The sequence below is a fragment of the Anoplolepis gracilipes genome, unplaced genomic scaffold (assembly GCF_047496725.1).
Source record: "Anoplolepis gracilipes unplaced genomic scaffold, ASM4749672v1 Contig19, whole genome shotgun sequence".
Lineage (NCBI taxonomy): Eukaryota > Metazoa > Arthropoda > Insecta > Hymenoptera > Formicidae > Anoplolepis > Anoplolepis gracilipes.
Genome location: NW_027328667.1, coordinates 1,378,600 through 1,401,807, shown reverse-complemented (window position 1 = coordinate 1,401,807; position 23,208 = coordinate 1,378,600). Strand labels below are relative to the sequence as shown.

At 35.5% G+C, this 23,208-nt stretch overlaps 1 protein-coding gene and 2 pseudogenes across 1 annotated transcript; 1 reads left to right on the top strand and 2 right to left on the bottom strand.

Moving 5' to 3' along the window:
• Window positions 1–623: 623 nt before the first annotated feature.
• On the bottom strand, window positions 624–1,304 carry LOC140675609 (uncharacterized; annotated as a pseudogene).
• A 3,338-nt stretch (window positions 1,305–4,642) lies between these two features.
• Window positions 4,643–14,768, top strand: LOC140675590 (uncharacterized). Its single transcript, XM_072910174.1, has 3 exons — window positions 4,643–4,678; window positions 4,820–5,121; window positions 14,195–14,768. The coding sequence occupies exons 1-3, from the start codon at window positions 4,643–4,645 to the stop codon at window positions 14,766–14,768; spliced, it is 912 nt and encodes a 303-aa protein (XP_072766275.1).
• LOC140675566 (uncharacterized) lies at window positions 12,526–14,045 on the bottom strand (annotated as a pseudogene).
• Window positions 14,769–23,208: the final 8,440 nt, after the last annotated feature.

Here is a 23,208-nt window from a genome sequence, read left to right as displayed (position 1 = left end):
CCAATTGGCGACGTGGTCAATAGACTCCCACCCGTCGAATATCTCAAAAACCAAGCCCGGGAGAGAAAAATGTTTCAGACAAAAGTTGTTTGGTTTCGAGGGGGCCATAAGATGGTACCATTGGTTTGACCTTGAAGAATTATTTGAAGGTCACATGAAGGTCATCTCAATTTTTTTAAATGGCATCCCCTATTTTTTATTACATATTCTTGTAGCTGACCTCGAGAGCTTTCCAAAACACAATAATCAAATGTTTATTCATTGAGTACTTTTTGAGTTATAAAACTCCAAAGTTGCAGTTTGAAAAAATTCAAAATATCTCGTAAAATATTCACTTTTTGATAGTCTTATCTTACATGATTCAACTAGTCAAGGCAAGATCTGGACATGATCTAACCAGTGAAGGTAAGATCTAGGCATGATGTAGCCAGTGAAGGTAAGATTCGAGTATGATCCAGCCAGTCAAGGCAAGATCTAGGCATGATCCAACCAGTGAAGGTAAGATCTAGGCATGATGTAGCCAGTGAAAGTAAGATTCGAGTATGATCCAGCCAGTCAAGGCATGATCCAACCAGTAAAGATAAAATCGGAGTATGATCCAACCGGTCAAGATAAGATCTTTATCAAAGGAACTGTTCAAAATTATCTCCATTGGCTTGAATACATAATTCCAACCTATTTTCGAAGTTCCTGACCGTTTTGAATAAGATAGCTCGCGGTATATTTGCGCGAGCTACTTTTATTCTCTCTATCATATCTTCTCTAGTTGTAGGCGCATGCTCATAAACCACATTTTTAATATACCCTCATAAATAAAAATCAAGTGAAGTTAGATCAAGTGATCGTGGAGGCCATGCGATGACCCCTCGTCGCCCAATCCATCTGCCATTGTATTCTCGAGCTAGATAAATTCTCACTATTGCCGCATAATGAGGTGGCGCCCCGTCCATTTGTATCCACATTCTTTGACGTGTATGAAAATCAACATCTTCAAGCAATTGTGGTAAATGATCCCTGAGAAGTTCCAAAAAATTTACACTATTAACATTTCCTTCAAAGAAATAAGGACCAATCAAGAAACCATTTATAATACCACACCAAACATTCACACTCCAGCGATGTTGATTATCTTCTTGTCTATGCCAATGTGGGTTATCACCCGACCAATAATGGCTATTATGTCTATTCAATTCACCATTATTTTTGAACATCGATTCATCAGAGAACATAATATAATAGAAGAAATTCGGATCAGCTCGGATCATCTGTTGTGCCCATTGACAAAATTGTACACGCAACGGCATATCTGCTTGAGGAAGAGCTTGTGTTAACGTGATATGGGTAAGGATGGTACTTTATTTTCTTCAAAATTCTTAAGATCGTTGTTCTCGGGATATCAATTTCTCTAGCCATAATAATACGACTACTTGTATGAGGATTAAGATGAATGAATGCCAAGATAACGTGCACACGCACATCATCTTCATCATACTCATGATGTGCTCTTTGACGGCCTTTTCTAAACGGCCTTGGCGAACTCTTAGTTCGAGGTCCCGGATTGTAGTATGATTCGGATGTTGTTCTCTTTCGGGGTAACGATTCCGGTAAACTCGCGAAGCTTCATGATAATTTAGTTGACATTCTCCGAGAATAAGGAGAATATCAACAATCTCTGAGGGACAATAATCAGCCATGAGTATTGTCGGCAGATGTAAGCCTCTGATTGTGAGTAATAAAGTTTGATACTCCGATCAACAGTGGAGGAGATTTTCGTAATCAATTGATTCCTAAATAGTGACAAATAAATTTTCTTTGGAAACAATAGAAGGTATGTTATTTAAAAAATAGACTATTTGAGATGAGTAGAACATCAAGAACAATCAAGGGATCAATCAGGTTTGTATTTCTGCGAACAGGATTTGTAGCAATCGTCTACATGGGCTGTTTATCTGTGTGTGTGTAAATGTGGGATGTGTATGTATAAGTGTGTGTAAGGTATGTGTATGTGTGTATAGGTTATGTGTGAATGTATGCGGAATGTGTGTGTGTATGTGTGTGGAGTGTTCGTGTGGTGTGTGTAAGAGCATGTAAAATGTGTGTACATGCGTGTAGGTTATGTCACATAACCTATGTGTGAGTGTGTGTGGAATATGTGTGTAGGGTGTGTGCAAGTGTATGTAAAGTGTGTGTAGGGTATGGAGCATGTTCGAATCTTACCTTTACTGGCTGCATCATGCTCAGATCTTGCTTTCACTGGCTGGATCATGTTCCGGTCTTGCCTTGACCGGTTAGATCATGTCCAAATCTTGCCTTGACTAGTTGAATCATGTAAGATAAGACTATCGGAAAGTGAATATTTTACGAGATATTTTGAATTTTTTCAAACTGCAACTTTGGAGCTTTATAACTCGAAAAGTACTCAATGAAGAAACATTTGATTATAGTGTTTTGGAAAGCTCTCGAGGTCAGCTACAAGAATATGTAATGAAAAATAGAGGATGCCATTTAACAAAATTGAGGTGACCTTCATGTGACAAATAATTTTTCAAGGTCAAACCAATGGTATCATCTTATGGCCCCCTCGAAACCAAACAACCTTTGTCTAAAACATTTTTCTCTCCCGGGCTTGGTTTTCGAGATATTCGACTGAATGGATTAAAATGGTCCACCCTGTATATATACAGGGTGTCCAGTAATAATCGCCCAACCTTTTATGGGCAGATAGAGCAAGTCAAACCGAATAGTAAAGTCCTTTACCATTTTGCAATCTTCGTAATAATTACTGAGAAATTAATTAACAAAGATTGACAAATCCGAGCGAGTACAAGCGCGCCGCAAAAAAGATGGCGAGAAGAACGGCCCACCGCTAGGCCGGTCGCTAAATAATAATCGCTAATCTATTATCAACGCTTTTCGTCTATGCCCCTGGTAACAGCGAGGCAATGGCGCCAATTTACACCGCGCGCGCTTAGCGACCGTCCTTAGGGCCGTCCTTCTCGCCATCTTTTTTGCAGCCGGCTGATACTCGCGCTGGATTTGCCGATCTTTGTAAATTAATTTCTCAATAATTATTCTGAAAATTCGCAAAATGGTATAGGACTTTACTATTCGGTTTGACTTGCTCTATCTGCCCATGAAAGATTGGGCGATTATTACCGGACACCCTGTATATGTATATATATATAGATATATATATATATATATATATATCCAGACAAATACATAAATATATTCTAATATACATATATACATTTTATTTTAATATATATATTGTTGTGCCTCCGCGAAGGGGTACGGGATTTGTCGGGATCGTTTTGGGAATGCCGGGGATGCGTCGGGCGGTTCCTCCCTTTTGTGTTACACTTTTTTGAAAATAATCTCTTTATTCTAATAATTTTACAACTTGTATAATCCTTTTATATCTCGCCAAAATATATGACAGTTTAATTAAAGTCAATGGTGTGATATTTTGTCACTGCTCCTAGCGAACGTTATACTACTCGCGCTTGCTATCGGTTAGAGTGAAAGAGCGGTATCTCTCGTATACACCGTCGTACAGGTAGTCTGATACGCGTCGGCTTATCTCAGGCGCGCGTATATCTCTTAGTCATGCGTGTATGACTCTGTTGAATCTGGTCAACAGCTGCTCGTGGCGATTATTACTCGTTCGGTTCTAATTAACGACTGCCCGTCGCTTCATCGCGACAGGTGCTGTTCTTCCCTTCGAACTGCATGGTTCTTCGGAGGGGATCCCTTAGCAACATGACCAAATATGGTTATGTTGCTGAATTCGCGTTTTAGTGCAGGCGAGGAAGTTTAAAGTCGAATTTCCTCGCTTGTACTTTAGCAATTCGGCGACACCTTTCCCGGTGCGTCTCCGAGAGCGCTTTCCGGCTTCGCGTTCGCGCTCGGTTTCGGGCGCGCGTGGCTCGCTGCGTCAACGGCTCGCGCGATTATCGCTTCGGTCGCGATGCATTCCTGCATTAATATAATTATATGTATATGTATATATATATATATATATATATATATATATATATATATATATATATACTAACCTAATCTATGATCTGTGACGTCACGATCTCAGCCTAAAAGAGCTTTCTAAAGAGATTTTCGCGACCCTCTGTTCAAGAGCCCCTCTAGTGTTAGCCGCTGCTAACCCCTTACACCGTAAAATATCCATCTCTAAAAATCATCACCCGTGTGCCATCTTTGCATCGAAGCTAGTTGGACGTGCTATAGAGTGCCTTCGTGATATTTGCTATTAAATCAGCTCATTTTGGAGCTACTCAACAGTGAAACTTTACGAAAAGTCTCTTTTACTTGAGTGCTACATCGGACATTGTGGGTTTTGAGCGCCAGGCTATACTTTGTGCAAACACCACAGATTTCAACCGGGCGAAACACCGTTAGTCTTGATCTTTCGAGAACGGCCATCTTAGGCCTTAGGCTTTTGTTATTTTTTTCTTCTTTTTTTCTCACACCTTTATCTCCACTATCACTCATTTTTTATTTCTCATTCAATCTCTTATTCCAACATTTTCTATTCCCTCTCATTATGACCTCCGAGGGTAAGTACAACCCCTCAGAAGACAATGACATGGAATACCAGGATGACTCCCTTCTCTCTTAAACTCTCATGTCTCTCATAAATGAGTCCGGATTGACCGAGCAAGTAAGTCCAAACAATAACATCATCAAAAATACATCGCCCCTCACAGGCACTCCTTTCAAGCACCTGCGAAAAAGGAAGCAGACTATTCTGCCAACTCCCTAACCTCAAACAAAATCCACATATCGTACGTCAATTCTCCCCCCCACGACACACACACCGTCTATATCAGGCTCTTTAATCTCTATTAACGACTCTATTTTAAGAAATAGATACTCTGACAATAATCATGGTCTGTATGACATCCACATTCAATGGATTAGCAACCCTTCAGTCCCGCTGCATCCCATCACAGTTGGCAGAACAATTTCCAAACTTAACATTAATGGAATTCTGGTAATCAAAAAGGTGAGATATTCTAAAGTTTCGGTTTTTCTCAAATCAGGACAGGCTGCCAACTCATCCCTCATTGAAGACTCTCGCCTGAAAGGTAATGACTTAATAGCATTCATGGTGCGGTTTCATGGTGCGGAACGTATACGCAATGCGGAATTGGCGGAACGAAGTTTGTCCAATCACAGACATTCCGTCAATTGCGTTCCGCTGAAATATATTTTCTTATGTCCCATGGAGCTGAAAACGCGGAAGCGCAATTGGTGTTGGCCAATCACAAGATTCTTTCCCATAGATTTTTTTGTTGTCTATATCGGAACAGTGTACATTATTGGCTCGCACAAATTACGCTTCCGTATTTTCCGCTGCATGTGACATAGGAAATACAAATTTATGCGGATCGGATTCACACATATATGTGTGGGATATGGGGGACAGAAAGATGTTATTAACTAAGAAAAGGATTTATTGAGAATATAGAGTATAATATAATGGTGTACGCACAGAATGACGGCTGGATACAGACTGCCCTGAGAGACTGCACTGATTCATCGTGCTCTCTCAATATCTTATACTAATGATTCATCGTGCTTTCTCAATATTTTAATCTGTTATAAACAATGCTAGATACTCGTGTCGTATGATCTAGCCGCTATCGCCTGCAACGTCGCACGGGCGCACATAAAACTTATCTTCTAATAACAGTGCTCTGAGGAATGCAGTATGTTAAATAATGCGTTTTTAATCTTACATTTCGGCCATCCTGCAACACATTCGCCCTCGAATGTTCGCGTCACTAATCATGATTTTTCTCGATTTCCTCTTCATCTTCGCTTTCCATTTCTTCTGTATCATCGAACTACAACCAAGGCTTCATATAATCGGCTGATATAAATGTTTCTTGCGGACCTTCATGTTCGCCTACTTTTACAACAACATAACGATTATTACGCTTTATTTTACTTACATGATACGGATCTAAAAATTTACTACGAAATTTAAGCCCTGGACTAAATTGAGTTCGTTTAATCGCAATGAGATCTCCATCCATGTATTTTAACGCGGTTTTCCGCTTTTTGTTAAAACCTCTTAAATTTTCTTTTTGAATCGCAGCAATTTTTTCTTTAGCTTCTTGTCTGATATCATCGCGTTCTTCTTCAAACATTTGCGTCCATTCTTTTTCAATTATTTCGCGAATTTGTGAATCTTCTTTTAAACGCATGTGAGTACCGAACATTAATTGAAACGGTGTCCTACCTGTGCTCCTATGTGATGTAGCATTCAAAAATTTCTGAGCAGTATCGAGAAATTTAAACCAATCTTCTGGTTTTGGAGCTGATAGCTTTGTTAAAAGAGGTATAATGATACGATTTACCCTTTCGACTTGTCCATTACCTCTGGGTATTCCCGTAGTAACAAGGCAATGCTGGATTTTTTCGTCAATACAATATTCTTTAAACGCATTGGACGTGAATGCCGTGCCGCGATTTGATATAATCCTATGCGGGTTTCCAAATATACTTGATTGTTTACGCAAGCGATCAAGTATCTCGGCAGTATCAGTCGATTTTGTAGCATATAGCCACACAAACTTGCTAAACACGTCAATCACGACAAAAATATGACGGTAATTCTTTTTTGTGCTCGACATTGGACCTAAGTGATCGACATGATAAGTATGTAACGGAATATCTTCTTTATCAATTACATTTAAAAATCCTTCTTGTTTGCCTTGTTTTTGTTCTGCTAGAATACAACTTACACAACTCATTATGACTTTTTCGACTTTTGATCGCATATTCTTAAACCAGTAGTCTCTTTGTACAAGCATCTCTGTCTTATTAATACCAAAGTGACCTTGCTCGTGCGCCTGTCTAATTATCGAAGTCTGTAATATCTTAGGCACTACTAACAATAATTCGCCGTTTCTATCACGATACAGTAAATCATTTCTTAATATATAACTATCGACTTTATTAAGTCTTGCTAACTTGATAATTTTCTGCAGATCTTGATCTATACTCTGAGCTTTCTTAAATCTAGCAATTAGACCGTCATTATTGCTTATTAGTAGGGTTTCCGGAAGGGGATATCTACTTAATGCGTCTACATGCATCATGTTTCGTCCCGGTCTGTGTTGAATCTCATAATCATATTCTTCTAATGCGAGAGCCCATCGGGCTACACGAACACATAAATCTCGTTTGTTCATCGTTAAAGCAAACGCTTTACAATCAATAACAATTTTGAAATGAATACCCAACAGATATACTCTGAATTTTTTTTAGTGACCTAATGATTGCGAGTACTTCTAACTCGTAACTAGTATATTTTTCTTCTGCTGGAGTAGTTTTTCCGCTTGCATAGTAAACTGGATGAAAAGCATTATCTGAATAATCTTTTTGCATTAAAATCACACTGTAACCAAATTTTGAAGCGTCTGTGTGCAATTCTGTTTCGGCACCAGTTTTATATAATTTTAAAACAGGCTTATTACTTAACGCTAGTTTTAAACTTTGAAATGCGTGTTCTTCATCTTTTCCGAATCGAAATTCTACGTTATTTCTTAAAAGATTCGTTAATGGTCGCGTTATCATTGAATATTGATAAATAAATTTACGAAAGTAACTTGTAAGACCGACAAAACTTTGCACGTCTCTGATGCATTTTGGAACTGGAAATTTCATCACTGCATTAGTTTTGCATTCCGCGAGTTTTATAGTTCCATTCGTCACAATATGTCCTAAATATATAATCTCTGTTTGGATAAATTTACATTTTTGCCAGTTAACATACAGTCCAGCTTGACTCGATACTTCTATCACACGCTTTAAATTATTAATTGCTTGCTCAAATCATATCTTGTGGGTATAATTAAATCGTCCATGTAAGTTAATACGACTCCATCAGACATTAAATCTTTAAAGACAGCATTTATAAATTTTTGGAACACTGCAGGGGAATTGCAAAGTCCAAACGGCATTCGCATAAATTCATATTGACCTGTGGGAACAATAAAAGAAGTGTACTTCCTACTTTCTTCAGCTATTTCAACGTGAAAGAATTCGTTTTTTAGATCGAGTGTACTGAAAATTTTCGCGTCTTGTAAACGATCTAATTGATCCTCAATCAATGATAATGGGTAACGGTCTTTTATAATTTTCTTATTTAATTTTCGGAAGTCAACACAAATTCTTGTATCACTATTTTTCTTTTTTACTAACACGACAAGACTTGCGTACTCAGAATTAGAAGGTCTTATGATACCATCATCTATCCATGTTTTTAATTGGTTATCAACTTCTTGCTTTTCCGACTGAGATAATCTACGTGGTCTTTGATAAACTGGAATATCATCTTTCAAAATTAATGTCATTTTAACATTGACTTCACGCGTTTTCTTGGGCATAATTTTTTGCAATGACTTCTATTTCTTGTCGTGTGCTTTTATATTTTAATATATGAAAAATCAAATAGATTCGAGTCTTCTATTATATCAACTTTTACCTCGGGTAATTCTGAATTATTCGCATAAATTTATTTTTCAGGAATTTTTTGGATAGTTATTTGACCTCCTACCGCATGTAATTCTACCTGATTCAAAAAGTCAGCACCAATCAAGATTGCATGCTTCATTATTTTATCGTCGACAACATGAAATATGATCTTATATGTTTCGCCGTCAATAATAACATTTATTTCAAATGAACCGTACGTGCTATTGTTTAATGAGCCTAAACCGTCAGAGTTTATCTTATTATTTAAATTCGGACGACCTATTTTTAACATTCTCGATTCATCAAGCTCAGATCACTACCCGTATCTATTATACTAATAAAGCATTGATTCACAACTTCTACCTGTTTTATCTGCTTCTGTTGCGGATTTTTAGCATTTACACATGCGGCTTCTTTCTGCGCCCTTCTGTCCCTCTACATGATTTCGCGATATGTCCATATTGATTGCATTTAAAGCACTTGGCACCTTTGTCTTTCGTCGGACACACTTTACCCAAATGATCTCTGCTACCGCAGTTGAAACATCTTCTTGTCTCCGTCGAACTTGTGTCTCCTCGTGTCATCTTTTTCTTTTCCTCCCACTTCGACTGCTTCGTCTTTGATTTGCCTTCCCCTTTTATCGCTTCGTATTGCACGAACTTTTCTTTTAATTCACGTATTGTTTTTGCTCCATGTAATATTGTTTTATTAACTGCGTCGTCTTGAATACCTTCAATAATATATCGAATTACCGATGGCGTATCAATATTAGCTTGTGCAGCGATCTCGAGCATTTTATATATGTATGCTTGATATGATTCGTCAATTTTCTTTCGCCGCGATAACTCTTGATGCACTGCATGACTGTCCACAACATTGGCAAATTCTTCTTTTAATGCGCACCGTAATTTCTTCCACGTCTTTGTGCATCTTTCATAATTTACGAACAGCTTCGCTGATCCACGAAGAAGGCGTTTCGCATATGCTACCTTCTGGGCGTCGGACCATTCGCACAATTCAGCCATTTCCTCAAAGTCTTTAATCCATATTTTCACGTCGACCTTGTCATCTCCGTTGAACGTCTCTAAGGATTCTTCAACATCTCTGAATGTCAGTAACTGATTTACTCGAACTTTTCTTGTTTTATTTTGTCTTCTTTCAACAAGTGATGCTTCATCTTTGTCACTCGAATGTGTATCATTTTCACCATCATCTTCTTGCTCTTTCGTGTGTCTTCCTTGTGCGTTTTCGTAGTCACTTTCATCCTCACTGTCGTGATATTCCATTTCACCATGCTGAAATTCGAGTTGCATAAATGGTAACAGTCTTAGGATGAGCTCATTTTTCGGTCCCGTCGTTTTCAACTTTCGTCTTTTTAATTCTTGTTTCAACTTAACCATCGTCATATTCGTGAGCTTCATATGCAGATTGTCGTTTTCTGTGCTAGCGCCTGGTTCCGACAATGTTTAAATTACGTCTTAACTTCTTAATTTTACGCCTCAACGTCTTAACGTCTTAACGTCTTGAATTTTTCACGAACTTCTTTAAATTACGTCTTGAGATTCGTGACCGCCTTGAACTTCTTAAACTTTACGCCTTAACGTCTTAACGTCTTGAACTTTTCATGATCTTCTTTAAATTACGTCTTGAGATTCGTGAACGTCTTGAACTTCTTCAACTTCTTTTGGCACTGCACTCTAAGCCTCGATCCTGATCTCTGTCCCTATTCCGGACGAGCCTCCAAAAATATGTGGGATATGGGGGACAGAAAGATGTTATTAACTAAGAAAAGGATTTATTGAGGATATAGAGTATAATATAATGGTGTACGCACAGAATGACGACTGGATACAGACTGCCCTGAGAGACTGCACTGATTCATCGTGCTTTCTCAATATTTTAATCTGTTATAAACAATGCTTGATACTCGCACCGTATGATCTAGCCGCTAATGACGCAACGGTGAACCGATACTTTTCTGTTATAAACAATGCTAGATACTCATGTCGTATGATCTAGCCGCTATTGCCTGCAACATCGCACGCGCGCACATAAAACTTATCTTTTAATAACAGTGCTCTGAGGAATGCAGTATGTTAAATAATACGTTTTTAATCCTACATATGTACCGGTCAAAAAATTCATGAATTTCATATATAACCTTCGAAACTGACAACAACTTAATATTAAATATGGATTCAAAAAAATTGTTTATTATTATTTGCGGATTGTTAAATAAATTAAAACAAAGTTGGTGTATATTTAAAAAGAATGAATTACGCCGTAAGATTGTAAAATTATATTCGTTGTATATAATTGTAAAAAGAAATGAAAATATTAAAAAACGACGAAAATATTGGGTGCGACCTATATTTAGCTTAGAAAAAAGATTCCAACAAGAAACAAGTGAGAATCTTGTAAAGGAAATGCTGACCGAAGACACAGAAAAATATATGGATTATTTTAGAATGGCACCTCAATTATTTGACGCATTATTAGCATTAGTTGGATCATTCCTTGTTAAAGAATATGTTCGTGAACCAATTTCGCCTGACTCGGCTCCAGATTACACTGCGTTATTTAGCATCAGGAGATAGTATGAAATCCCTATCATATGCTTTCAGAGTTGCACATAACACAATATCAAAAATTATATGTGAGACTTGTGAAATTATTTGGAATTGTTTAAAAGATTCAGTTTTTCTTACGGACAACGAAGAGAATTGGAAATCTGTAGCTGACGAATTTCAACGATTATGGAATTTTCCTAATTGTATAGGCGCCATCGATGGAAAACATGTTCAAATCCAGGTATATTTTAAATGAAATTCTGAGTTTATTTATATAATTTTAAAACTTTATTAATAAGAGATAAAAGGCTTTGTTAAATGTAAAAAATTGTTTTATATATATTCAATACATAATATAAATTATGATAAAAAGACAATGTCTATATGTTCTTGTTACAGGCTCCGCCAAATAACGGATCAACGTATTACAATTACAAAGGCCATCACAGCATTAATCTTCTTCGAATCAGTGATGCAAATTATTGCTTTACAATAGTTGACATTGGTGCCGAAGGCAGACAAAGTGACGGAGGAATTTTCCGCAACAGCGAAATTGGGAAACTCTTTGAAGCTAATTCTTTCAAACTGCCAATTCCGAGACAGATCGAAATTGATGGATCAGAATTACCATATGTATTAGTAGCGGATGAAGCTTTCCCATTATCAATGCACATAATGAGGCCATATCCGCGCAGTGGAAAACATGATATTAAAAAAAAAATTTTTAATTATAGACTCAGCTGTGCAAGAAGAGTTGTAGAGAACGCTTTCGGCATATTAGTTGCTCGATGGAGAATATACCGAAGGTCAATTATCGCGAATGTCAGAAATGCACATAAAATTATACAAGCAACTGTAACACTGCACAATTTTATTATTAAAAACGAAGAGAAATTAACTGGAAATAAATTATATTTACATATAACTCCAAGTGATACGCGTACAAGTCATGGCATTCGTAATATACTACTTTGTCGAAGCCGAGGCAATAAAAACGCTGTTGCAGTTAAAGAAGCGTATTCAACCTATTTTCAAGATACTGCATTATCTTACTAGTGGGCAAAAGCGTTGCAAAACCATTTTTAATTTATTTGTTTTAATGAATTTTTTTACTAAAAAATTATAAATAGTACTGTTATTAGTGTTATAAATAAAATACTGTAAATAGATGTAAGTTTATAAGCATAAGTATACTTATAAATAAATATGATTATAAAATAAAACTTATTTATCAGATAATTGTGTGTAATGATAAAAATATTTTGTTTGAAAATAATTCTATTTAAGATTATTATAATGTAAGCAAGAATAATTTAATACAATTTATCATAATAATATTACAATTTCATAATAAATCTTTTAGAATAAATCTTTTAATACTAATATGATAAAAAATAAAATAACGAATAGAGATAATAATAATGATAATATATATATATAAGCTTATATCTTATATTGGCAGATCATGCAACTTATCTTGTTCCTCCATCAGCATTGCAAGAAATTTCATTTCTAATTTAGTTCGGTCTCTATAAGGCAATTTTCTTAATCCTTCGCCTAGTAACAACAAAAACCCGTCAACACCATCAGGTTCCTTAGTTTCTCTTAATGCATTTATAACAGTGTCATGAAACTCTTCGTTTAACTCTTTGCTCGATCTGTCAGCTTTTCTTTCTGAAATATCATTAATTTTTTGAATATGAGATAAATTTATTAAAATTTCTAATAATTGAATACTAATAATAGGAACATACTTCTATTTGAATTAAAATTACTTTCTTCAGAACTTGATGCAATGACGCTGCTGCTTGTTAGTGGGGACACTAACATTGAAGAGCTTCTGGCTTCAGCTGAGATATTTTCATCATCGTCATCATTCTGAATGTTTAATGGTAGACTAGTACTTGTTCTAGAAAGAAAAACGATACTTAGCGTTTTCGTATAAAGCTGAAAAACTCAATAACAAAGTCAAGTCTGAAATGTTTCTCTATTTTAAATTAACCTTTTTCAATATTATATATTATTAAACTTACGGAACTTTTCCCATGACGTCGTTTAAAAACTTCATTTGTTCATAAAAGCGGAAGGAATTTTTTTTACTGTTTAATGCTTCAGCAGCAGATCCACTTGGGATATAAGTATGTTCCTTTTTTTTTGCCTTTAAAAAACAATCACGTAGATATCGCCGCCTTTTTTTAATTTCGGTTACACTCAATGCGCCTATAAATACACATTACAATTAAATAAAATGTCTGAACTTCAATAATATCATCATACATGGCTAAAATATAGATATTAACCTCCTAATAAGTTGCATATTTCTCGCCACAATGCATTTTTTTAAGTGCTTCTTTCACTTGCTGGTATCCGATGATCGAATAATGCTCGCTTCTGCGATACATGATATATTAATAATTCATCTTTCTCAATTTCTTGTGGATTATTTAATTCTTCTTGTGAATTATTTAATTCTTTATTTGGTAAATTAGATTCATTGAACTCTTCTATGCGAGATACTAAAATAAGAAGAACAATTATAACAGTGGCAAACGGAAATTTGTCAGCATCATTGCCAAACAGTATAATTTTTCAATAAATAATTCAATAGATAATGGCATACTTTGTCAAAAAATATGCTTCAGTTACTAAAATAATACTTACAGACTACTAAATTTTCATCCACATTTATACAATCATTGTCCTTGTTAAATGGTTGAAAACAAGAGTGGTCTAATAAATTAAAATTAAAATATTGTGGGAGAATGTATCCACAATATCCACATTTATTCTATAAAAAAATAATAAACAATCATAACCTCCAACTCCCGTACAAATAATAAACTTATATTTTGTAAAGAAGTTGTTTAATATAATATTGCAATAATATGAAATTATTAATTTAAAATTTAATTTGTTATTTAAAATATTTTTTAATAATATTCTTACGGATATTTGCTGTTTTTCACACATATACACAATTTCGAAGTTCCGCACAAAATGCGCATAAAATGGAAACTTACGGATAGAAATCGGCGGAACGGACGTAAAACAGGTTAAACCAATCACAAGCGTTCCGCCAATTCCGCATTGCGCATACGTTCCGTATCATGGGACCGCACCATCATTCCTCCCTTTCGCACATCCAGAAAAGGGGTGATTAGAAATATGCTACTTGACTTAAGCGAAGAGCATATCCTCAACGGTGTCAGGAGCCCCATCAAGATCATCTCTGCTAGAAGACTGAATCGCAAGGTCTCTAATCATAACAAGAGATCTTCTCAAGATCAAAACTTAAATAACGCTGATTCTTCATCTGAGGACATCCTTACGCCCTCATATTCAGTGGTTCTGACATTTGAAGGCCAGAAATTTCCTAGTTACATCACTCTGTTTTATGTGAACCATCTAGTTTCGCCATATGTCTCCAGAGTCTCTATGTACCATGCCTGTTTTAGATTCGGCCACATAAAAGCCTCCTGCAAGGGGTCCCCAAGGTGTTCACACTACGGAGAGAAAGGACATACAGCGAATAAGGATGATTGTCCTCTCTGGCAAAATTCGCTTATCTGTGTTAACTGTAAGGGAGAACACCGTGCAACCGATACCAAATGCCTTGAGTTGCAAATTCAAAAAGACATTAGAGAATACGCAGCGTTTAGAAATATCTCCATTGCTGACGCAACAGCATTATAAGAGGTAAGAAATCACCGCTTCCCTTCTCCTCATCCTCTGATGAATTTCCCCCGCTTCCTTCTCGGGACGTCAACACTTCCTCATACTAAACCAACAGACACCTCGTTTGCTTCACGATTTTCTCAGCGCTCATAGGCTAATTCCACTTCTCACCTTCATTCAAGCAAATCTTTCCCTTCTCCTTTATCCAAGTCCAAATTTTTCCTCTTGCCATCCTCCAACCTTCAGAAAACTATCCACAATAGTCTCCACTCAATCATCTTCCTCACGCTCTACGTCTAACCCATCATTATCGTCCTCATCTGTTTCCTTTTCTATCCCACTTCAAAAGTCGCACAGTTATACCAATAACAACCAACTTTGCTACCAGCATTCCCCCCAACCTTCTCAAAACATTTCTAATTCTGCAAAAATTTCTTCCAATTGATATTAATCAATTCATTCAAAAATTTTTCTCACTTATCACAACTCCTAACATCCCCGCAGAATCAATAGCCAACTCAATGAAGTTTATAGAAATTCTTTTAAAATCGCAAGGTTCTCTCACACTTTCAGTTCAAGATGGCGATCAACCATCCAACTAATGGCCTTACAATTTTGCAATGGAATTACCGCGGCGTCCTTAATAAGAGGGAACTTTTGGTTAACCTCTTGGATCACTACAACATTCTTGCTTTTTTAAAACATGGCTAATTCCAACCTAAAAATTTTTTCTCAATAATTATCACATTATCAGACAAGATGGTCCCTCCAACCATTCAGGTGAAACTCTACTAGCTATCAGAAAAAATATCCCGTTTCAGAAAATTAATAACACTCCATCCTTCTTAGGAATTCTAGAAACAGCATGCATTGAAATCCCATCTATTCCCAAACCTTTACTCATTGTTTCTATTTACAAACATCCTGGCCACTCTGACTCATGTCTGTGGGAAAACTTCTTTTCTTTTTTTATTCTTATTTACACGCCCACATTATTTTTACTGGTGACTTCAACGCCCATCACACCTCGTGAGGTTGTCGTCTCTCCAATCTAGCAGGCAAACTCCTTCTTGAAGCAACATAAGAGCACCATCTCTTTCCTATTAACGATGGTACTCCCACTCGCCTTTGTTATCCTCACACTTCTTCAGTCTTAGGCCTCACTTTTGTCTCATCCTCCTTTTTTCCTTTCTTAACTTGAGAATCGTACGATGACTCCTTAAACAGTGACCACATTCCCTCCGTTATCCGTATCAACCATTCACTCAAAGTTATTTCTTCCTATTCTCATAAACTCAACATTTCTAAACTGGACTGGAAGTCATTCCATTCTCTCCTAATTACCCAAGCATCAGAATTATTGCTTCCACTCCAGGTCTCAAACGCCTCTCACCTAGATAAATATGAAATCCTTATCAACTTTATTAAAAACACAGCCTTATCCCTCATTCCTCAAAAACATAAGAAGTCAATCCAAACTTCTCCCCCCCCCCCCCAGAAAAATAGTAATTCTTCTCTTCCAAAGAAACGTTTTTCCCCTCTTCTTCCTGGTAAAATATGAAATGCACTGAGGCTGTCGTACTTAAAAAACTAGCTTTTCGCCAATTCAAAATGAAACCTACCCAAGAAAATTACTTTAACTTTAAAAGACAAGAAGCTTCCACAAAGAAAATCCTTCGCTTCAAAAAACGCAAAATTTGAAGATCCTTTTGCGAGGAAATCTCGTCTTTTATTCAGATTAACACTCTCTGGAAACTTATTAAGAGATATAAGAATAAATATCTCATCTCAACTTCCTCCACTTCCTCCCCCTCTACCAATTATGGTGTTACCAATGACATGGAGAAAACTATGAATTCTCTATGCCCTTCGTCTTGCTTGGCACCCCCTTTAGACTTCAATTCCAACATCCCTGTTCAATCTGTGATCTTTTTGACTCCCCGTTTTCATTAACGGAAATCCACTTCGTCATTAACTTTATGAAGAAAAAAAAGACCTCACCCGGCCTAGACCAAATTACCTATTCCATGATTTCACATATTCCCAAGGTCTATTTTCTTAGAAATACTGAATGGCATTTTCTCCTCCAAAAATCTCCCAGATTCACGGAAGTATTCTCTAGTATTTTTAATTCCAAAATCAACCCCTGGCATATTCCGTCCAATTTCTCTGAGGGTGAAAACACACGGTACGGAATAGAGCGTACGGAAGGCAGAGTGCGTCGAAGAACAGCCAATCAGTGCTTTTCCGGACGTTTCTGTACTTTTTCATGTCACCTGCGAATGCGTCATTGAGTTTGTTTGTCATCACCGTTAAAGTTTAAACGGAAAGTTTGTTATATTAAAATAGACATAAATAGTGATCAAGTGCCAAGTGATATTAGCAGCATGAGTGAAGCACAATCTAGTGTAAGTGAATAAAAAATGTGCAATATTTTTCAAAAAATGCGAATTTTTATAGATGTAATAACATTTCTTGTATTTTGTTTTACAGTATTATGAGTGCATGCACTGTCATTTCAAGCTACCAAAGCAAAATTTTAATCTGATAGAACATTCGTGCTTTGCTAATTTAAATAATTTAACAGAAGCTATTTATATCCTTGAAACAGACCGTGTATTCAGAGGTTAGTTTACTTATTTACTTGTAATTTTATAACTTAATTTTTACTGCAATTAATATGAAATGACTAGATTTGCTATATTATGAATATAATTATTGCTATAGAGACAGTAGGTACAAGACAGGTACAAAAAAATATTGAACATGGCACAGAAGATCTATACAGAAGTTAGTTTATATTATTTACTTGTAATTTTATTACTTAACTTTTACTGTAATCAATATAAAATGATTAGATTTGCTATATTATGAATATAATTATCACTATAGAGACAGAAGATCAAGAAAATGTTGAACATGGCACAGAAGATCACGAACAATCTTCCTCGACTTCTGATAATAAAAAAAGGGACATTATAACAAGGAAGATAAACAGTGGACTAACTATGACGAATTGCTAATAGATGCTGTGATGAGAAGACCTTATCTGTGGAACCATACTATTCCAGTAAAACAAAGAGGTCCTTTAATTGTCAAAGAAGCTGGGATTGAAATTACCAGTGAATTAAATGATAATAAACTTTATTTTTTAAAATAAAATGTTCTGCTAAATATTACATATTATTTTATAGGCAAATTTGAAATAGATGTGATCAAAAAGCGCTGGAGAAGCCTTCGTGACAGTTATAAAAAAGCCAAGAATAAAGTTACTGCATATATATCAAGTGGTTCAGCAGCTCCATCAAGTAGTAAAAAGAAAGATGGGTTTCGTTATTATGAACAGATGGAATTTTTAAATGATACAATGATTACAAGGCCGTAAACATAAATTCTAAATTTATCAATTCTTAAAAATATTTAAATTAACGGATATATAACAGATATATCCATTTATTTATTATTTACAGAGAGCTTACCATTTATTTTTTTTATATGTTAAAAATATTTATAAAATAAAAGATAATTTTGAAATAAATATTTTTTAGCTGTCATAGTAACATTTCAAGAGATACATCGGATTCATTTTCAACCACCAATTTAGATGAAACTAACAATGTAGATAGTGAGATGACAGATGAACAAAATGACACAACCTCTTGCATATTCACCAGTGTATCTGAAGAAAACAATTTTACAGAGCATACCAAAAGTAAATATTTATTTAACATTTACATGAAATAAAAATGGTTTTTATAAATTATAAAATATTATGTTTTAGAGCGAAAACGATCAACTGATAATGAATTTAAGAATGATTTATTAAAAGTCTTATCAGAAACAAATAAGCCTGCAGACGGCGTCGATGGATTTTTAATTCAAGTAGGAGAGATTTTAAGGAAACTTCCATATAAAAATAGAAGATTGCTTCAAAATAAAATTATGAATGATTTATTAGAAGCAGAACAAGAAGCTGGACTTTTATAACATCATAGAAAAAGATACTAAGATAACACTTGTTTTATCATGTATTAACTATGTATTATTTTATATAATTTATCAACTATGTATATGTAACGTTTTTTATATTATTCTAAATAAATCGAAGTATTAAAAACAAAATGTTTACTTATTAATTAATTTATATTTATTAATGTAATAAATGAAAAACAATGTTTAAAACAATAAGAAATGAAAGACTCCTATGATAATAAAATATATATAGGCTTAAGGAGCCTATTAAATATTAACTTAATTAAAATATTAACTTAATTTAGAAAAGTGGTGACAATTACTACATAATTATAAATTTAATAATATAATTAAAAATAAATACAAAGAAATATAAAATTAATATGCTAATATAATTACAAATAACAATGTTTAAAATTCATTATTTTCAGCTTTTTCCCATTGCCACTGCACAGCACCTTCCGTACAAAAATATTCAGCAAATCTTTCTCGATACACACTAGGCAAATTACGAGAAGTCACATCTTCTATTATCTCATCAATATCTCGTATGCCAAATGATATCAGCTGATTGTCACTTTCATTTAAAAATAAGTATCTTCTTTCTTGAGAAGTTTCTGTAGTTCTTTATTAATAATATAATTATGCAAACAAATTGTTGCCATTTTTTCAGCTTTGGAGACGTATGTATTAATTGGCCTTCGAAAAATTTTCCACCTTGCCACCAAAATTCCAAAAGCACTTTCGATTACTCGTCTTGCTCTGTTGTGTCGATAATTGTATATCTTTTTTTTTCAAATCTAAGACATCTTTTTGGATATGGTCGCATTAAATATCTAGTCTAATGGATATGCCTCATCCCCAACAAAAACATATGATAATACACTTTGTCCGACTGTAGAAGGTGCTGGTATATTTAAGGAATCAGTTTCTAATCTAGCTTTTATAGAACTGGCAGCAAACACACCAGCATCACTACGACGGCCTTCTGCTCCAACATCAATTAATATGAACCGATAATGTGCATCTGCTATTCCAGTCAAATTAAAGTTGTGGAATTTTTTGTAATTGTAGTACACTGACCCACTATGAGGAGGAGCCTAAAATATTAATTTTTTAAATTATTGTTTTTTACTAAAGGTAACATTTCATGAGTAGTAAAAAGCAGCAGCACAAATATGTGATTTGCTTATTCTAGTAAGTAACTAGTGTAAATAACGCTACTTACTTAAGAATGAGCAAATTACATATTTTTGCTGCTACTTTTTACTGCTCATAAAATGTTACTTTAATATTTAAAAGAAGAATCTTAATTGACCATATTAATATTCATCACGATTACTCATATCAATCGGTACCGGGAATTTTTTGTGCTTTAACTAATGGGAGGACTTTGTGATCAATATTAACGTGCTCAAACGGGTGCCACTCATATTTAAATAAACATGTTTAAATAATAAATTACTTCTATAGCAATGTGCTTTCCATCAATAGCGCCAAGACAATGTGGGAAATTCCAAATTGATTCGAAATCTGCTGCAACTTTCATCCATGCGTCTTGACTTGGAATTGGCAAAACAATATCTTTTAATCTCTCCTAAATCACATTACAAGTTTCATGAATGATTATTGAAATAGTATTTGGAAAAACTCGAAATGCATATCCGATGAATCTCATGCTATCTCCAGTAGCCAAATATCTCAAGTTTGTAGCCTTGTATAAGATGCAATTGGTTCTCAAATATTTACTTGTTTTTCAAGATAAGAGCCCACCAGCAAAAACAATTCTTCAAATATCGTTGAATCTACTCGTAAGTAATTGAAATGCAAAGGTTCATCTGTTGTCTTTAACATAGGAATCAAATTATCACTGTCATCTTGAAGTAAACGTTGTTCCACAGTGTAAATTGGTCTTACCCAGATACTTCTTCTTTTCGATTTCTTTTCTGAGAGACTCTTGTATAATGCTAATAGTTTTATTAACGTTTGTCTCATTTTTTCTTTACGATGATATAGCATCGGACTTCTGATATATATTTTCATTAAATACTTCATTGTTTCACTCACTATAAACATCTTATCCATTATTTTGAAAAAGTTAAAAGTTTGTATATAATAAAAAATATAAAACAAAACAGACGATCCAATTGCTCCAAAATCAAAATCTGTAGATATCAAGATCCGCGATGTCAAGAATAACATACGCATTCCGCATCACGCACGATTTCAGTGTGCTCTGTTCACATGGTACGTCATAGAAGGTTTATTGACATATTTAAAACAGATATAATTTAGAAAATAAATTTTTATTTTAAAAGATTGCTTATCTTTATGACATATTGTGTCTCAAATTTCATAAAAGATTATTTTTGTTACAATACTTCATGCATTCTAATCAATTTTTTCAATTTTTAAAACATATTTCAAATTTTTTTCAATCTTTCGAGTCATTTTTACGTACCATGTGAACAGAGGACATCAAAGCGTACGTAATGCGTAATACGGAATAGCGCTGATTGGCTGTTCTTCGACGCACTCTGCCTTCCATACGCTCTATTCCGTACCGTGTGTTTTCACCCTGACATCTTGCGTTTTAAAGACACTAGAGAGACTCATTCTCATGAGACTAGACTAGTGGCTTGAAAGATACTCAAAACTCCCTAACACTCAATTTGGCTTTAGAATTTGTTCCTGCCTGGAGCAGTATTCTATACATCTTAACGACGAATGTCGCTATCGTTAACTGTACTTATCGATCCTTGATTGATTAGATCTAAAAGTATATACCAATCAGAAATCGATAAGTACAGTTAACAATAGCAACATTCGTCGTTAAGGCCGGGTCTATAATAGCTGTAGTAAACCTTAAGTCGTAAGAAATGAACCAATCATATTTATTATTCTTCTCTAAAGTCAATTGTAATTGGTTAATTTCTTACGGCTTAAGGCTTACTACATCTATTGTAGACCCGTCCAAAGATGTATAAAACACTGCTCTTGGACAATCTCTTCATTCTCACTATCAAAATTCACGTCAGCTTTATAAGAAGAAGTATTACGGCATGCCTCTTTCTTGACCTGTCAAATGCCTTTGATGACGTCATCCCAAACATACTTATTGAAGATTTTAAAGATATTGGTCTATCCACTAAATTTAACAAATTTATCTACAATCTTATTTATTCAAGGATTGTACAATTCTTCATTAACGGAGAACTTTTCAAAGATTATTATTTGCGCAAAGGAGTTCCGCAAGGATTAATCCTTTTTTTTACGTCAAGAAATGCTTTACACATCCCCCGGGGAGCGGAAACTGTATATGGGACTCTCCCTATTTAACGGGGTACACCCACTAAAACCTGACTAGTAGTCACTTCCCGGCGGTTAACGTGGGTGGGCCCTGGGATCGCTCTCGCATTCAACCAGGAACCCACCCCCGCGGATCCCCCCAGATGGTCAAAGGAGATTTTCTTCTTTGGTGCGCCGCTGAGAAAACTCAATGATGCACTATTGGCGGTGCACAAAGCACACCTGGGTGTCCCACCACATCCCCTCATGAGGTGACCGGGGGACCCACACCGGTAACACCGGTTATCCCGGTACATCTCATCCGTACAGGTCGCGCCGATGTGCCCCACCCGCAGGGGACGGGATCCGATAGCGCACAATACTAATTGGCCAATGAACATTAGAACCTTCTTTGGCTACCGCTAACCGTGTTAGTTATCTTAGGCATCAGTCAATATGTATGGTTGTGTGCTATCGGGATGTGTGCTAACAGGACCTTCCCCCCGCAGGCACCTAAAGCACCTCGGGATGGGGATACTGGCGCCACCTCTCCTTCCTTTCCTCCTCTCCCTAGAGGAGGAGGGTGGTTGCAGGAGGCCGTCCTCCTGCAACCACCCTCCTGTAATCACCATCAAACGATTTTCTATCATGTAAGACCAATTTGAACAAAATTGCTTAATAAATAATATATTGGTTTGGCTAATTTTACAGTCATCGTCGTCATTTTACATGATTTTTTTCATTTTTCGGATAAACTATGGACCACCAAACATTGTAAAGAATTTATTCGTGACGACCTAACGATTCTGCATTGAATAAGCTCTTATTAATTAGCTTTTGTTTCTCGATTGGACGAAAAATAAAAATGTTCGGCAAACTTTACATCGAATTTTAATTATTTAATTTAAAAAAAAACGATGAACCACCAAACGTTTTAATTGGACTACCAATCATCACCAAAGGATTACCAAACGATTAGTTAATTTTAATTATAAAAAATCAAAGTGGTTTGGCTAACTTGACGGAGGTGAGGGTTGCGCCCTATCCCTTTACTCAAGTACTTTTCTAATAGAGTACTATACTAAAAAAAATCCCCATCAAAATCAGTGACCCGAAGTTTGCGCTTTCTCCTTGTAAGATTCTGCATGGGCCTCAGAAGAACCACCCCGACTAATGTAATACTTAATGATATAGTAGG

Coding starts and splice junctions, on each gene's coding strand:
- LOC140675590 (XM_072910174.1), top strand. CDS start 4,643: ATGTCTCTCATAAATGAGTCCGGATTGACCGAGCAA. Junction 4,679..4,819: donor AGTCCGGATTGACCGAGCAA/GTAAGTCCAAAC, acceptor TCAATTCTCCCC/CCCACGACACACACACCGTC. Junction 5,122..14,194: donor AAAGGTAATGACTTAATAGC/ATTCATGGTGCG, acceptor ATGGGACCGCAC/CATCATTCCTCCCTTTCGCA.